Source organism: Neocloeon triangulifer, unplaced genomic scaffold, assembly GCF_031216515.1.
Source record: "Neocloeon triangulifer isolate White Clay Creek 2 clone unplaced genomic scaffold, ASM3121651v1 ptg000014l, whole genome shotgun sequence".
NCBI lineage: Eukaryota > Metazoa > Arthropoda > Insecta > Ephemeroptera > Baetidae > Neocloeon > Neocloeon triangulifer.
In genome coordinates this window covers 24,793,540-24,806,549 of record NW_026775556.1, presented here as the reverse complement: position 1 = coordinate 24,806,549, position 13,010 = coordinate 24,793,540, and the positions used below count along the sequence as shown (strand labels likewise).

At 44.0% G+C, this 13,010-nt stretch overlaps 3 protein-coding genes across 7 annotated transcripts; 2 read left to right on the top strand and 1 right to left on the bottom strand.

Moving 5' to 3' along the window:
- Nucleotides 1-22: 22 nt before the first annotated feature.
- Nucleotides 23-12,972, bottom strand: LOC132201242 (phosphatidylinositol 4-phosphate 3-kinase C2 domain-containing subunit beta). 2 transcript variants are annotated; one of them, XM_059627244.1, is made up of 22 exons: nt 12,673-12,972; nt 12,428-12,611; nt 11,021-11,778; nt 10,858-10,963; nt 10,665-10,808; nt 10,378-10,607; nt 10,224-10,323; nt 9,384-9,898; nt 8,797-9,329; nt 8,548-8,736; nt 8,269-8,494; nt 8,069-8,215; nt 7,765-8,016; nt 7,581-7,710; nt 7,370-7,525; nt 7,171-7,321; nt 6,963-7,119; nt 6,676-6,911; nt 6,416-6,616; nt 1,290-1,486; nt 1,000-1,238; nt 110-935 (listed from the first exon to the last, which is right to left on the bottom strand). In XM_059627244.1, the coding sequence occupies exons 2-22, from the start codon at nt 12,606-12,608 to the stop codon at nt 750-752; spliced, it is 5,034 nt and encodes a 1,677-aa protein (XP_059483227.1). In that variant the 5' UTR covers nt 12,609-12,611; nt 12,673-12,972; the 3' UTR covers nt 110-749. The 2 variants fall into 2 exon arrangements, with proteins under 2 accessions (XP_059483226.1, XP_059483227.1); XM_059627243.1 differs by having other exon boundaries at nt 23-935; nt 1,000-1,486.
- On the top strand, nt 1,914-3,605 carry LOC132201251 (uncharacterized). Of its 4 annotated transcripts, none has more exons than XR_009442254.1 (3): nt 1,914-2,029; nt 2,091-2,650; nt 3,038-3,605. XR_009442254.1 is itself a non-coding variant. In XM_059627263.1 (2 exons), the coding sequence occupies exons 1-2, from the start codon at nt 2,635-2,637 to the stop codon at nt 3,367-3,369; spliced, it is 357 nt and encodes a 118-aa protein (XP_059483246.1). In that variant the 5' UTR covers nt 2,032-2,634; the 3' UTR covers nt 3,370-3,605. The 4 variants fall into 4 exon arrangements, 2 of the variants coding, with proteins under 2 accessions (XP_059483246.1, XP_059483247.1); XR_009442255.1 differs by having other exon boundaries at nt 2,091-2,659; XM_059627263.1 differs by lacking the exon at nt 1,914-2,029 and having other exon boundaries at nt 2,032-2,659.
- LOC132201245 (hepatoma-derived growth factor-related protein 2-like) lies at nt 3,860-6,367 on the top strand. Its single transcript, XM_059627255.1, has 2 exons — nt 3,860-3,917; nt 4,456-6,367. Exons 1-2 carry the CDS (start codon nt 3,872-3,874, stop codon nt 5,991-5,993), a joined length of 1,584 nt encoding a protein of 527 aa, XP_059483238.1. The 5' UTR covers nt 3,860-3,871; the 3' UTR covers nt 5,994-6,367.
- Nucleotides 12,973-13,010: the final 38 nt, after the last annotated feature.

Below are 13,010 nucleotides of genomic sequence, written 5' to 3'. Positions count from 1 at the left end.
CACCTGCTTTCAAAAGTTTTTTGGTGATAAGAAATTAGGTCGCAGGCCTCAAAGCAATAAATGTAATCCATTTTAAATTCAAGAAGACTGTGTCAATCGTCAATGTCAAAATTGAGGAAGAAAAAACTAAAATATATATTGCAATTGCTTGGTGCAAAATGTCAAGTCTATTTATTTTTATTGTTTGCTCTCTGCACATGAACGTTTTTTTTTAACATTGTATTGGATTTAACAGCATACAACAGCGGCACAATCTATTTAATCGGTAGCCCAAAAATATTTTATTCAGTCAAGAGAGCGTCATGTTGAAAAGCTCGCTTGGAATGCACTTAACAGACAAAACATGATACTTGGTGCAAATAAATATGATACAAGATTTATGAACAGAGTTAAAATGACAAGGAAAAGAACCACATTGTAAACAACGCAATAAATATATTAAAAAATAAGAGCTAAAACCGGTAGGATGAGTAAATTTAAAAAATAGAAAATAGTTTTTTACAGCACTTGATGGCCAGCAGGCACGCAAAACGAATTACAAAGTTCAATCGCTCAGAAGAAAGGACTCGCGGTCCACAGTTCAGGTTTGTGTGCGTACAAAAGCGCGTTGGCAACACACCAGATTGCAATTCTCAGATTTAGACAGGATTATCACATCGATACTTATTAATATATAATTGAATTAATATATATGTATGTTGAATGACTTATTCAGCTTAATGAACAAATGCAAGAGTAGCTGCCACTCACTAGTGACTTCGAGGCACAATGCCAAGAGTGTACCACTCGGGTGTTGGCTCGCCGGAAACGGCCAGATTCCTCAGGGGGATGCAGACGCCTCCGAGAAACTCGTTCTCTTGCAACGAGTCCCGGTTCCAAATGGTCGCCTCCAAAGTCCTGCTGTGAACCACATTCAGATCTAGTCTGTACTCCAGCTGAAAACGCAAACAAGTTGCAGTCTTGAAATAAACATTGATTTTTTTTTTTTCGCAAACTGACCATTTCCATGAACGATGGGTGACAGCTCTTTTTTACCACCTTGGTCTTTCTCTTGGTGACCTTGGGCTTGTCGGGGGTCAGGTAGACCTTGACGTAGGTGGACGGCTCCTGATTGCCAACCAGAGGCAGCGCCCGCGCATGGTGCACCATCACAAGCAAAACGTCTCGCCTGTATTGCACGGAGAGTTTCAACTGGCCGGTTATGCAACCCGCTGGGCCTGCGTTGTCATGCTTGGGTTCTGCAACAAATAAATGAAGAAGTTTCCTTTTTGTTTTTACGTGTTGCACACCTTTCACTTTCTTCGCGTGGATGTTGGACTCCTGCTGGTCACGCAGAATGGGGTGGAAAAAGGTGTAGACGAGGTCCGAGTGGGCGATCTCGTCAGCCATCACGAAAAGGCTCTGCAGGAAACGCTCAATTTCCATCCGCCGCTTTTCAGCCACCTGCTTGATGTTCGTTCGCCCAACGTGAAGGCCCGTTGGTAAACTGGAAAATTAAGCAAATATTTTAAAAATTCACAATTGTCTCAAATTTTAAATCAAAATTGCAAATTTAGGTTCCAAATCACTAAAAAAATCTGTTTATTAAGCAATCGGACAGGGAAGTTGTAAACTGGCACAAATTTGTGAAAAAAAAAATTATTTTTGTATTTAATTTTTTACCAAAGAACAGATAATTTTCAAAGTGAATTGAAGTGTTTGAAGAAATTGACACTCAAGGAGATGATCATGGAAATGAAGAACTCAGGCTTTTTTCTCGTTGTAAAAAAAGAGCCGTCTTGCTTTTCAATAAAAACAATTTTTTACAATGAGGAAAAAGCCTGATTTCACTTTTCATTACCATGAATCATACCGAAATAAGTTTTTTGCGTTGCCCTAACATCATACAGATCAAATCAGTCTGGTTGAAAAAATATGTCGTCACGAGAGATAATATAAAATAAGGCAGACTGATAAAAACTAATTCTGCGGTTCACAGTAGCGCACTAGAGCCAATCACCTGCTGCAACGACTATGGAAGACCAAACAGGTTTAGTTGCATTTTCACCATCACACGAGCATTGCTGATTAATCTTTATTCAAAATTCCAGTCATGTTTTTGACCCTCTGCATCGTCTTTTTAATGTTCTTCTTGGTGGCAATGCTGATTATAAAGTGCCATGCCCTCCTTCCCGAAAACTACATGTTCATGAGCACTGCGCAGAAGTGGCGGTTCTTGAAACAGAGCGTCCAGCGATGGTGGTCACGTCGCTTCGGCGACAGCTCGCCGATGGACAACTCGGACAGCGCCGACATCACCGTCGCCAGCAGTCCGGCGTCCCTCCGGTCGGAAATCACGGCCGACGTCGCCCCGCCGCCGCGCTACGACGACGTCGTCGACAGCAGCCAGCCGCCGCCCTACTCTCCACCCTTCATCATCAGCCCACCGAGCTACTCGGAGGTGGCCGCCCACCAAAGCTAACCAACGACGAAAACAAGGACAATAAAATTCACTTATCTCCCTGGATTAGGCCTAATAATCCGACACGAATTGGCAAGTGCAATAAAAAAGCCGAGAGATAATGAGAGAAGAGTCGTGTCAAAAGAACCGCTTTGTTTTCCGTCAGACTGCAGCTACGTTTCAAGACTAACACCATGGACAATACTGAAGGTGAACTTGGTCAGTTTTTATACCCTTGTCCGATGCACTGTTTTAAAACGACTGCCCAAAGTGAATCTTATCGGTCTTATCATGTGCTTCGACTGAGCTGGGCAAAGTTGATTTGTATTTTTTCTAACTCTCAAAACGCCAAAGAAAATTAAAAAAAAAAAAAAAAATGATAATAATTCACTTTAAAATTTAAAGCTCAAATTATATTAAAAAATTGTGAACCTTCATTAATCAACTACAAATAATTATTTATTTTGGTATTATGTAACATTATTTAAATACAAGCAAATCATTCCAATTTTAACTGCAAATAAGTCATAACAAGATTATTTTTAATACTGAATTCCTTTTGGATTATTTAACTGATCAATTAAAAACATTTTTCAGCGTTGACCGCCGTGCTAGTAGTCGTCGTCGCCGCCATTCTGATATTCCTTTTCCTCGTCACGATGTTCCTACTGTGCCGATTGAAACTGGCGACGCCACCGGCGCCGTCGACGCGAGCAACCCGCAACTCGATGATCACGGCCATGGCCGCCGCCCTGGCCGAGCGGGCGCGCCGCTCCTTCCGACGCCAGCGGCCACCGACCTACGACGAGGCCGTGGCCGCGAGCCCGTCGACCAGCGACCTGCCGCAAGAACCGCCTCCGTACAGCGAGGCCATCAAGCAGCAGCAAGTGGCGCCGCCGGCTTACGATTCGCAGGAGCAGCACATCTGATTTCGTCACGCAACAATTTTATTTTATCGACGTGTGAATGTGAAAACTGCGAGGACTCTGTGATAAGAAGGAAGACTGATTGTGAGCCATGCGTTTTCAAATCGAGTGAAGACTGAGAATGGGCCAATTTTGTGGTGACTGTCTGTGCGGAGAGCCTGTTTTTGTGCGTCATTTAAATTTTCAACAAATTTATCATTTATCACGGTCTCAATAAATTTTCCAATTATTTTCTTAAACGAATTGATTATTTAAAAAAACCCTTTACAAATAATTAATTGGAATATGTATGATTAATTTAAAATGTTGATGAGCTCTATTTGATTTTTTTTCCATGAATTAAATTTACGTCTGTGGGTTCTAATCTGGCCAATCTGTACTTGAAATACCTAACGTGTTCAGGGTGACGTCGCATTAGAATAGAACTTGGCTGCGCGGAGATAAGCAAAGTGGCAGAGAGATAGATCCCGAGATAAGGCGCCAGTCTTGTCCCGAAAGTGTTGCGATGCGGTTGCCCGACGGGGTAGACGGAGTTGCGGCACAAATCTCAGGTTCGTTTTAATTAAACGACCATTTCAAACATATTGAGCGGAGAATAGGCATTACTGTTTCATAGTACCGATTTATCCTTTGTCGATTTTACAATTTAAAAACACGAATTCAATTTGGAAAATTAAGAGATTATCAGCAACTGCAATTGAAAACCACTTTTGATTAGAATTTGAGGTCGATCGTGTGCGCGCATTGCAATAATTACATGCATTATCTGAGATTAAAAAAAAATCATTGAATAATATTGTCATACTTTGATTTTAAAATCTCAATTCAATGTTATTTTAATCACAAGTTAAATAAAGTTTTTAGAATCCTTAACCATTTACATGAATTCGACCGAGTTTGTTTTAACCAAACGCTTTTTCTTTTATATTTTGAGTGGAGCTAAAACTTTTTTTATAATTTTGTTGGTTAAAAATAGTAAATGCAATTAGTCATTTAAAAACAAGCGGAATCCATATCTCTCAAATCCATCAATATAATTAGCTTAACCGACTTGTGCTCCTTATCAAGTATGATTGTTCTGTCTCTCAGGTGTGTCGACGTTCCTCATCTCAATCGCTTGCTCGTGCTGCTTCGTGGTGCTGACACTGGCTATGGGCATCAAGTTCCCCTGGTTCCGGCGGCAATTGCGCCTCGGCACCGTGGCCCAGATGACGGCCACGTTGGAGGCCAACGTTAAAAAAGAATCGGCTGCCAGGGCAACGAACGTGCCTTCCCAGGGCGTTTTCAAGCGCTGGGACCAGGAAGAAGCGGGGCCGCCGCCTGAACCTCAACGGGTCGTTCTTCGCAAGGACAGACCGGCACCGCCACCGCCCCAGGTTCCCAGAAGCAGGTCGTTGCCCCCGGCGAGCAGAAAGAGCGAACGGCCGGAAGTGCCGGCTCCAGTGGCCCCAAGGACGGGAAGCATCAAAGAGACCTCGCAAGGTCGCAGGGAGCGCAAGGTCGAGGACGAGAGGCTGAAGGAGTTGCAGAGGCAAGCGAATTTGGCGGTTCCGGCGCAAAGGTCGGCCAGCGCTAAAGAAACCTCCCAGAGTCGCAAGGAGCGCAAGCTTGAGGAGGAGAGGATCAAGGAGTTGAAGAGACAGGAAATGCTGAGGCGCAAAGCGGAGGAGAAGGCGATGCGCAAGAGTGACAAGAGCAAAAAACGAGCCACGGTTGGCACCACGGTGGAGCCGGTCAGGGTGCAGGAGCCGCAGGTCAGCAGCAGGGTCAGCGAACCGCCTCCACTTCCAGCTTCTTCGCCTCCAAGCACGAGTCAGGCGCCGGCTTTGCCACCAAAAGAGAAGAAACAGCCCAAAAAAGAGGAGAAGATTCCAGCAAGGGTCGTGTCTGAGCCGCCAAGGGTGGAAGAACCTCTGGAGAGGGCAGTGGAGCCAGAACAACCAAGAGTGGTTGAAGCTGCCAGGAGGACACCGGAGCCTCCAGTTGCGGCCCCCGAAATTATTGTCAACTTCGAGAAAAGGTTCCCACGAATTCGACCAATGGAGCCTCCGCCCAGATTCGTCGAACCCCCTCCGCCGGATGCTTTTGTCGTCTCAGGTACTGAGGTCAAGGGCAAAAAGAAGGAGAAGAAAAAGGACAAAAAGAAGAGCAAAGAAAAAGTGAAAAGCGCGCCACCAACGAGACGCAACCCTCGAGCTTTGGAGCCAGAGTTGGCACCGCCTTCAGTCGAAGAGGCGGTTCTTTTTGAAAAGGTCAACGGCGCCACCTTCCAGAGGAGTCTGAGCCAGGAGGGTGGTCCCAGCCATATGAGCCTGCAACTTCCGCAAGAAACGGTGATGGTGCCTCGCAGTCCTCGACCGACTGTCAAGAGTCTAACAAATCGGCCGCGGCTTCCAGCTAAGAAAAAGGCGGCGCCGCGGGCGATTCCTGTGGCACCGCCACGGATATACACCCCTCCAGCGACCCCGCCACCCAAGTACGAGTCTCCAGAACCCGACATGACCAACTTTGAGCGGGACGGGGTGTTCAGCTTCCGGTTGCCGGACTCCCCAGAGCCGATGGAGGTGCACCCCAGTTTTCTGGCGCTGGTGCGTCCGGCGGAAGAATCCGACGAGTGCGACGCGTGATTCGCGTTAATTTTTATTTCAAATATTGCCACTTGGGCGATTAAATTGTTCGTCTCACGAGCGTTATCGCTGTAAATAAATACACTGACATAATCTCGAGATAACGCCGCGGGCGGCAAACGCTGTTGTCTGTCAGTCAATAGCGCAGCGCTTTGTTTTTCCTGTGCTTGTTCCATTTTGCTTAGCACAGGATTTGGTTGGAAATCGTCAGACGCCCAATTAAAAAAAAATTATTTGACAAGTGCCTGATTCATTATGTAGCTCAAAGATTATCCGTGCAAGAATATTATTTGCTCACATGAACTTCATATCATGTTCTGGTATTTAGGCAAAATAAATAAGATGAACCAACAAGGAATGCTAGTTGTTATCATTAAAGAAATAAACAAAAATTGTGTCAGATGACAAGTAAATAAACTCACCTGTGGAGCTTTGCCAGAGGGAAGTGCAGACAGAGCTTCTCGTGCAGCTCGCAGTATTCCCGATAGGAGCGGAATAGAAATGATGGGTCAGTCTGGTTGACTCTTTTCACCCTCGTGATGTAAAGGTAGCATTTCTCAGGATTGTACCTTTTTTGAACGCCGTGAACTGACGCCTCAGTTATTTTCCCTTCTTGTTGCAATCTGAGAAGCACAATTATTTTTAGAAATCAGTAAAAACAATATATAAATAAATCTCATACGTATAAACATTTGGAATGAAACTGAGCAGCTCTCCTTCAGTGCTGCTGCCAGAAAACTGCAACTGGGCGAGGTTGTGCAGGAAAAAGTTGAACTGGGTGAACCACGACTTCAGAGAGCTCTCAATCATGCGGGCAAACATGGCAGCAGCTTCTACGTTGGAATGGTCAGGGAGGAGGGCTCGCTGGACGTACTTGACAGCATCCATTGTCACGCCGGGAATGCCAGATGAAACCATCTTCAGAAAATTGATATTTAGAAATGTTTAAAAAAAGGTACTAATACTTACCAAGCCGAACATGTTGAGTAGCAGATTCCTGTGATTTCTGACTATATTAAATGCTTGGCAGCACAAATCGACGAAATGATGGAACTTGGCTGATGGTTTGTCACCTCCGTTTATAACGTAAGCCATGTCAGATGTCAACACAAAAGGAGTCCGGTCCCTAATGTTATGGATTAGTTTAGGATTTATGTTTTGAATTCCATTAATATACCTCTTGAAGTTTCCAAACATTTGCGCATCTCCCAAGAACTTGCCAAAGTCTATGTGGAACATGTGGCCAGATGTTTTCAGCATGATGTTGTCATTGTGTCGGTCACATATTCCCAGCACATAAGTTGCCACGCAATAGCCAGCACAGGATGCTGATGAAAAAATATTAATATCAGATATTGGCAAATCTTAAAATTTACCTGTGAAGTTTTTGACAGCAATCTCATACTCCAAGGCAGATGGATTGTGCTTTGCAAGCCATTCTGCTATAGGTCTGTCTTTAAATGAGCCAGTCAGACCAAGTTCTACTTGAATTTTCCTCAGAGTCTCAGAATTAGTAACCATTTCAATTATGCCTGAAAAAATGCTTTGTAAATAAAAAGAAATCCAAAAATTAGATTAAATAACTACCTCTTTTATGACCTGTTGGAACACAGCCAAAAGTAACCATTTTCAAATCGAGACCCTCTCGAAGCCACAATTTGTCCATGATCTGGATCATCTGGATTGTCAACATATCCTGTTGCAAGTCATCTCCAACCTGAATTTTAATAGTTTTACTCATCATCAATTTTCAAACTAGGAAATAAATCACCTTGAAAATGGCAGGGATTAAGGCACCACTCTCCTCAGTGCTGAGGAAGTTGAGTTTGAGAGGGAGGGTGTTTGAGTGATAATATGAACAGGAGCGGATGTGGATTCCAGCCACTTCCAGGCTTGGCTTGAGAGGAAGACATGTTGGCGTTTCTTTGATGATTTGGTGCGCCACTTCTAAACCTTGGTTCAGAACGCCAATTCGCAGCGAGTCCTTACAGCCTTTAACATTTTCAGCAACGGACGCCAATTCCTATTCAAAAAAGTATTACTGCAAAAGGCTCGATAGAAAATTTCTAATCTACCTTGACTAAAAGCTGCTGAGAGAAAAATCTCTGCCGCATGGCATCTCCAGATATGGCCAAAAGGGACCTTAGCATCAACTGCAGTCTTCGGTGATATCTGTACTGGCAAACGGCAGCATTGTCGCAAGGCAAAGGCTCCATTGAATTCTGCATGAGATTAGGTATAATAAAATTTCTTTGATACGACAATGCATTTGTACCTGAGGACTGTCACCAGGCAAAATCTGAGTCAATAACCAGTACAAATGGTGGGCGATGCGCGGAGAAGTGAGAGACCGCTCCAAAAGAAAATGAGCCAAAGGGGAAGCTTCCCAGGTTTCATGCTTCAAGGCTTGCACTAGTTGCGGCAGGTAATCAACAAGCTGGTCACACTCAATGTAACGCACCCAGCTGAGAGCAACTCTACGCAACTCTGTGTCAGGGAAACTGAAAATACTCCTCAATTAGTCTCTTTGCTGCAATGTGGGGGTTTCTTTTACCAAGGCAGGAGAAGGGTCAAGGCACTTATGGGGTCCATTCGAGTCCACTTGTGCAGCATCGAATGCAACGCGGGCAGACTGTTGCAGTCCCAGCTCCGGGCAGCCAAGAGGACTTTAGGCAGGGCTTCGGGGTGATTGTGAAGGTAATGGCGTTTTTCCCACAGGATTTCTCTTTCCTGTGCTGGGGGACTGAAAAGTTTAATGATTAATTATTTTTTCTTATTAGTAAAAAATGTAAAGTAAAATTACTTAGTAAATGTATCCTGTTCGGCAATAACAAGGAGCTGCTCCTGTGTTCCCTCGTCTAAACTGTTAAAGTCCAAAATTGGGGTATCTTCGTCTGTGATGTTAATGGGGAATTGCACTTGGCTGCCCCAATCAGGAAGTTCTACTCCAAACACAGGATGGGTGTCACCCTGTGGATGTGTTCCAGCAGCCGGCGCCGGTCCCAGTCTCTTTCCTGCCTCCACAGGCCACAAGGAAAGAAGGAAACTTCCTTGTGCCAGTTGGCCTTCGCAACTAAACAACTGCAATGCCGTCCACCCAAGTTCGGACAGCTCAATCTTTGGCTCCTCGTCGTCCTTTTCTTGCGGCATCAGAGTTCTGCCGTAAAGACAGAGAACAACGCGGCTCTCTCGTGGTAGCATGTTGATGGGCAGGGAGGCTGCAATGAGGGGCACATCAAATATCACTCTGGGGTAGAGACCATTGGTCATGGCCACGGGATCAGAAAAATGTTCATGGCAGATGGGTCGAGGTCCGTGAAAGACTTGCATTGATACCTGAAATTAAAATAGTTAATTAAATGATAAAAAAGCACTATTGATTTTTTTCACTTGATAATCAAGATGCTGCCAGTTAAGGCCAAGACGGTGAAGGGCGCTGATATGAATGCAAAACTCATTGCTGAATTCAGTAATGGAGCGAACCGAGTTAGGCGCCTCCGATTTAGGTCTGAGTAGAAAAGCAACTCTGAAGGCGCCGCAGTAAGACTCAATCAAACTCTGCACGGCGTCCCTCAATCTCTCGGTGCTGGCGAGTACTCTGTCCTTGGCCTGACTCAAATCCACTTTCCTTCGCATCGACACAATGGAGTAGTCACTGTCGTCTTGCTCGATCTGAGGCTTCAACACTGATTTGTAGCCATTCAGATCGACGCTGGGTGAAAAAAGGAGGCAGGCTGAACTGAGAGAGTCAAGGGCCTCAGTCAACTTTAAAGTCTCGACTCTGCCCATCAGAGCGCAAATTGCCTTGATGGACTGCCAGACGCCTTTGAACTGCAGGGATGGCGTGTTGGTTGATGAAAGGTTCAAGGCTTTCTCCAACTTTTCCAGCTCGTTCTCTAGCGTTTCTATAGATTAAATTTTGATTTAGTTAGAATCACAAATAAGTTGAAAAATTTCAATATCAACAAATTAACTTGAGTAAAAATTTGTGATATAAATTTGTTTTATAAAACTACAACTAGAAATAAAAAATAAAAAATAAATCTCACGGTGGAAGTATTTAATTTAAAAGTTGCGTTAATCAAATTTGCCCAACTAAGAATTTATATATTGGCCCATCCCTTGTCTTGCAGCCGTAAACAAAATTGCAGCCTGTAGCATTAGAGCCAACAAATGCTCAAATCTATTTTATATTTGCAAAACATTAAGTTTTGCATGCAAAGTGCTTACCCAGCAATATAACAAGGGCATCATAGGTTATTGGCCTGACAGGCTCTGTAGGAAGGAGCTCCTCCAAAGTCAAGGTCATGTCGTTATTGTCGTCTTGCAGCTACAAGCAAAAACCATGTCAAAACCAAAACATTTCAAAACACAAAATACAAACAGTTCTGGCTAAAGGCCTGTTGACGTCATCCAGCCTGATCAAGGTCAACCTGACGTCCTGCTCTAGCTTGAAGCAATGATGGATGTGTTCGTAATCAGCCAGGGTGGAGTTTGACGTAAAATACTCAGCAAGACCGTTGACCTTGAGCACATACTCGTTGACGCTGCCCTTCAGATCACCGTCCAACTCACATACAATGTGCAAAATCACATGCTCGATTGTTGAGTTCACTGTAAAAATTTCATTTGTCATGGATCCTTTCCGAAATGATTTTAATAAAATTATACCATCGCATGTAAAGTTCATTGGCTCTCGATCCTTGTTACTGCTGACAATTAGTTTGATGCTTGTTCCAGGAGCGTACGAGTTATCGATTGTCGGGCTTATCACAAGTCCCACATTGGTGCATGGGTCATCATACTTGAATTCACCTTGAATTCATCATTAGAGTCATACAAAAGTGTGCATCTTTCAAGTTACCTCTGAGCTTTTTGACCATTGCATGATATGATCGTAAATTCTGGTCGTACAGTGCATCCTTTTTCTTCACCATCACTATAAGCTCGTTCAGTTTTGACTTGTGGTTCTGAAACATATAAAAGCAAATAATATAAACATGATTTCACAGTGATTGAAAAATTACCCTTAGTCTTATTACAGGTTTTCTTGTGGGCGACTCTCTCGGAGGCAGTGGAGGCGGCTCTGCTTTTGGACTTGATTCATTTGTATCCTCCTTTACTGGGGAACTTTTCTTCACAACTGTTGCGTAGACAGGCTCAACGTGGGATGCATTCATGAAGTCGAAAGGGTCGTAGACATCGTAAATGCTGGAGCATTGGCTGGCAACGTCGTCAGCCGCATCCGCAATGTCCTTCAGCAAAGGGTCAAAGGCCTCAAGAACGCTGATTCTGCTCGGAACAGCCAAGGCCAGCATGGAAGTGCCGGTGCTGAGGTCGATCAGGTTGTTGTTGTTCTGCTTTGTCAGCAGTTTCAACACGTCAAAGTTGAAGTTGGTTGGTGTGTCTGAAATTGCCAGCGGTCTTGAAAACCGCTCCTCAGAAGTGCGACGCAGGTGAACGCCCCTCGGAGGCACCGTTGGAGGCGGCAGTTGCGGAAAACTGACCGACTGCTCCAGGCTGACTCGGCTGGTTATGGTTTGCGAGTGGGACACAATGGTGAACTCGTCGACCAGGGCGTATTTTCTGTCGATTGGTGACGGACTGTTGAAGTTGATGAGATCACTGGAGGCGGATGATGCGCTGCTGTTTCGTCGAGAGGCGGCCGGGGGTGGTGCAATGATGGGCTCTCGGGGTGCCTTCGTGTTGAAGGAGCCCGGACGCGGCCTTGATTTGAACTCGAAGCGTTTTTCCCGGTCATTCTGAGGCTCTATTGTGCGAGCCACTAAAACATAAGAAGTAAAACAATATCAATTAAAATGTAATTAAATAAATAAGTTCTGAGTGATCAAAAAATTTGAAAATATGTATGAAATATTGGGTTAAAAAATATATAAATAAAAGTTATTTTGAAAAAAAAAATACTAAGTAAGATTATGCTATTTATATGCAAATTGGTTTTGATAAACTATCCTCAAACCGCCTCAAACATATATAGTACAATGAAAACAAATTAATTTGCCGACAATAAAATAAATTCATATTAATTCAAGATAAAGTTCAGCAAGGAAGAGGAAATTGGAACTTCCTGCTTACTTTAATAAATTACCTAGAAAAAAATTAATCAGGAGTGGCTTTTTTCAAGATAAACATAATAACACACAAAAAACTTTTAACAAGGCGCATATCAAAACAGGAAAAACTTTTTTTATATAATTAATTATTGAAAATATCCTTTTTCAGGCAAAAATTTCAACGGTCACCAATTTTATTTTATTTAAAATTTGAATAAATTGCATGAAAAAATCTTGATGTTAATTATATTTCAAATACTTTGCAGGAATTACAGGACAAGTCCTTTAATAAATTCATTTGATTGATTTATTATTTGTGGTGGAATTTCCAATCTCATAAAAAAAGAAAGAAATTTATACCATCCGTCCTGGTAGTTCTCTGGTCGAGCAGTTTTTTCTTTCTCTCGGCCTCAAGTTTCTCTTGTCTGAACTTCTCGAGAGCAAGACTCTCGAGGCTGAGAGCTCTGGCCCTCTCGAGATCCTCTTCGAATTGGCGCTCGGTCGACTGGGCCATGGCCTTGGGCGCTGCGAAATGTGCCATTGTCTGCCAGCAAAATGACATTGGTTATTTATTGGACTAAATGGAGGTTCGGTGCGACCCTCACCTGGGGTTTATTCAAACGCAGACGACGGTCCCCTGCTGCTCATCGCGGAAACGTCAAAAATGGTGTCAGCAGTGATCTCTTTTGGCCCCGCACCTGCTGACCATGGCTCGGTGGGCCGTGCGGCCTTGTCGACGACTCAAGGACGAAACCGGAAATGCGTTCCAACGGCACCCGCGCCGATCGATGGTCATCAGCGTTCAGACAATCAGAATAATTATCGGCCTCACCCCACACGAACAATAACGGAGACGGCCAAGTTGCTGCAACAGATGAGTCGCGATGTCATTGTCAGTTATTTGTCTGTCCGTCAGGGGGCAGCTCGGTCACGACCCTTTCCT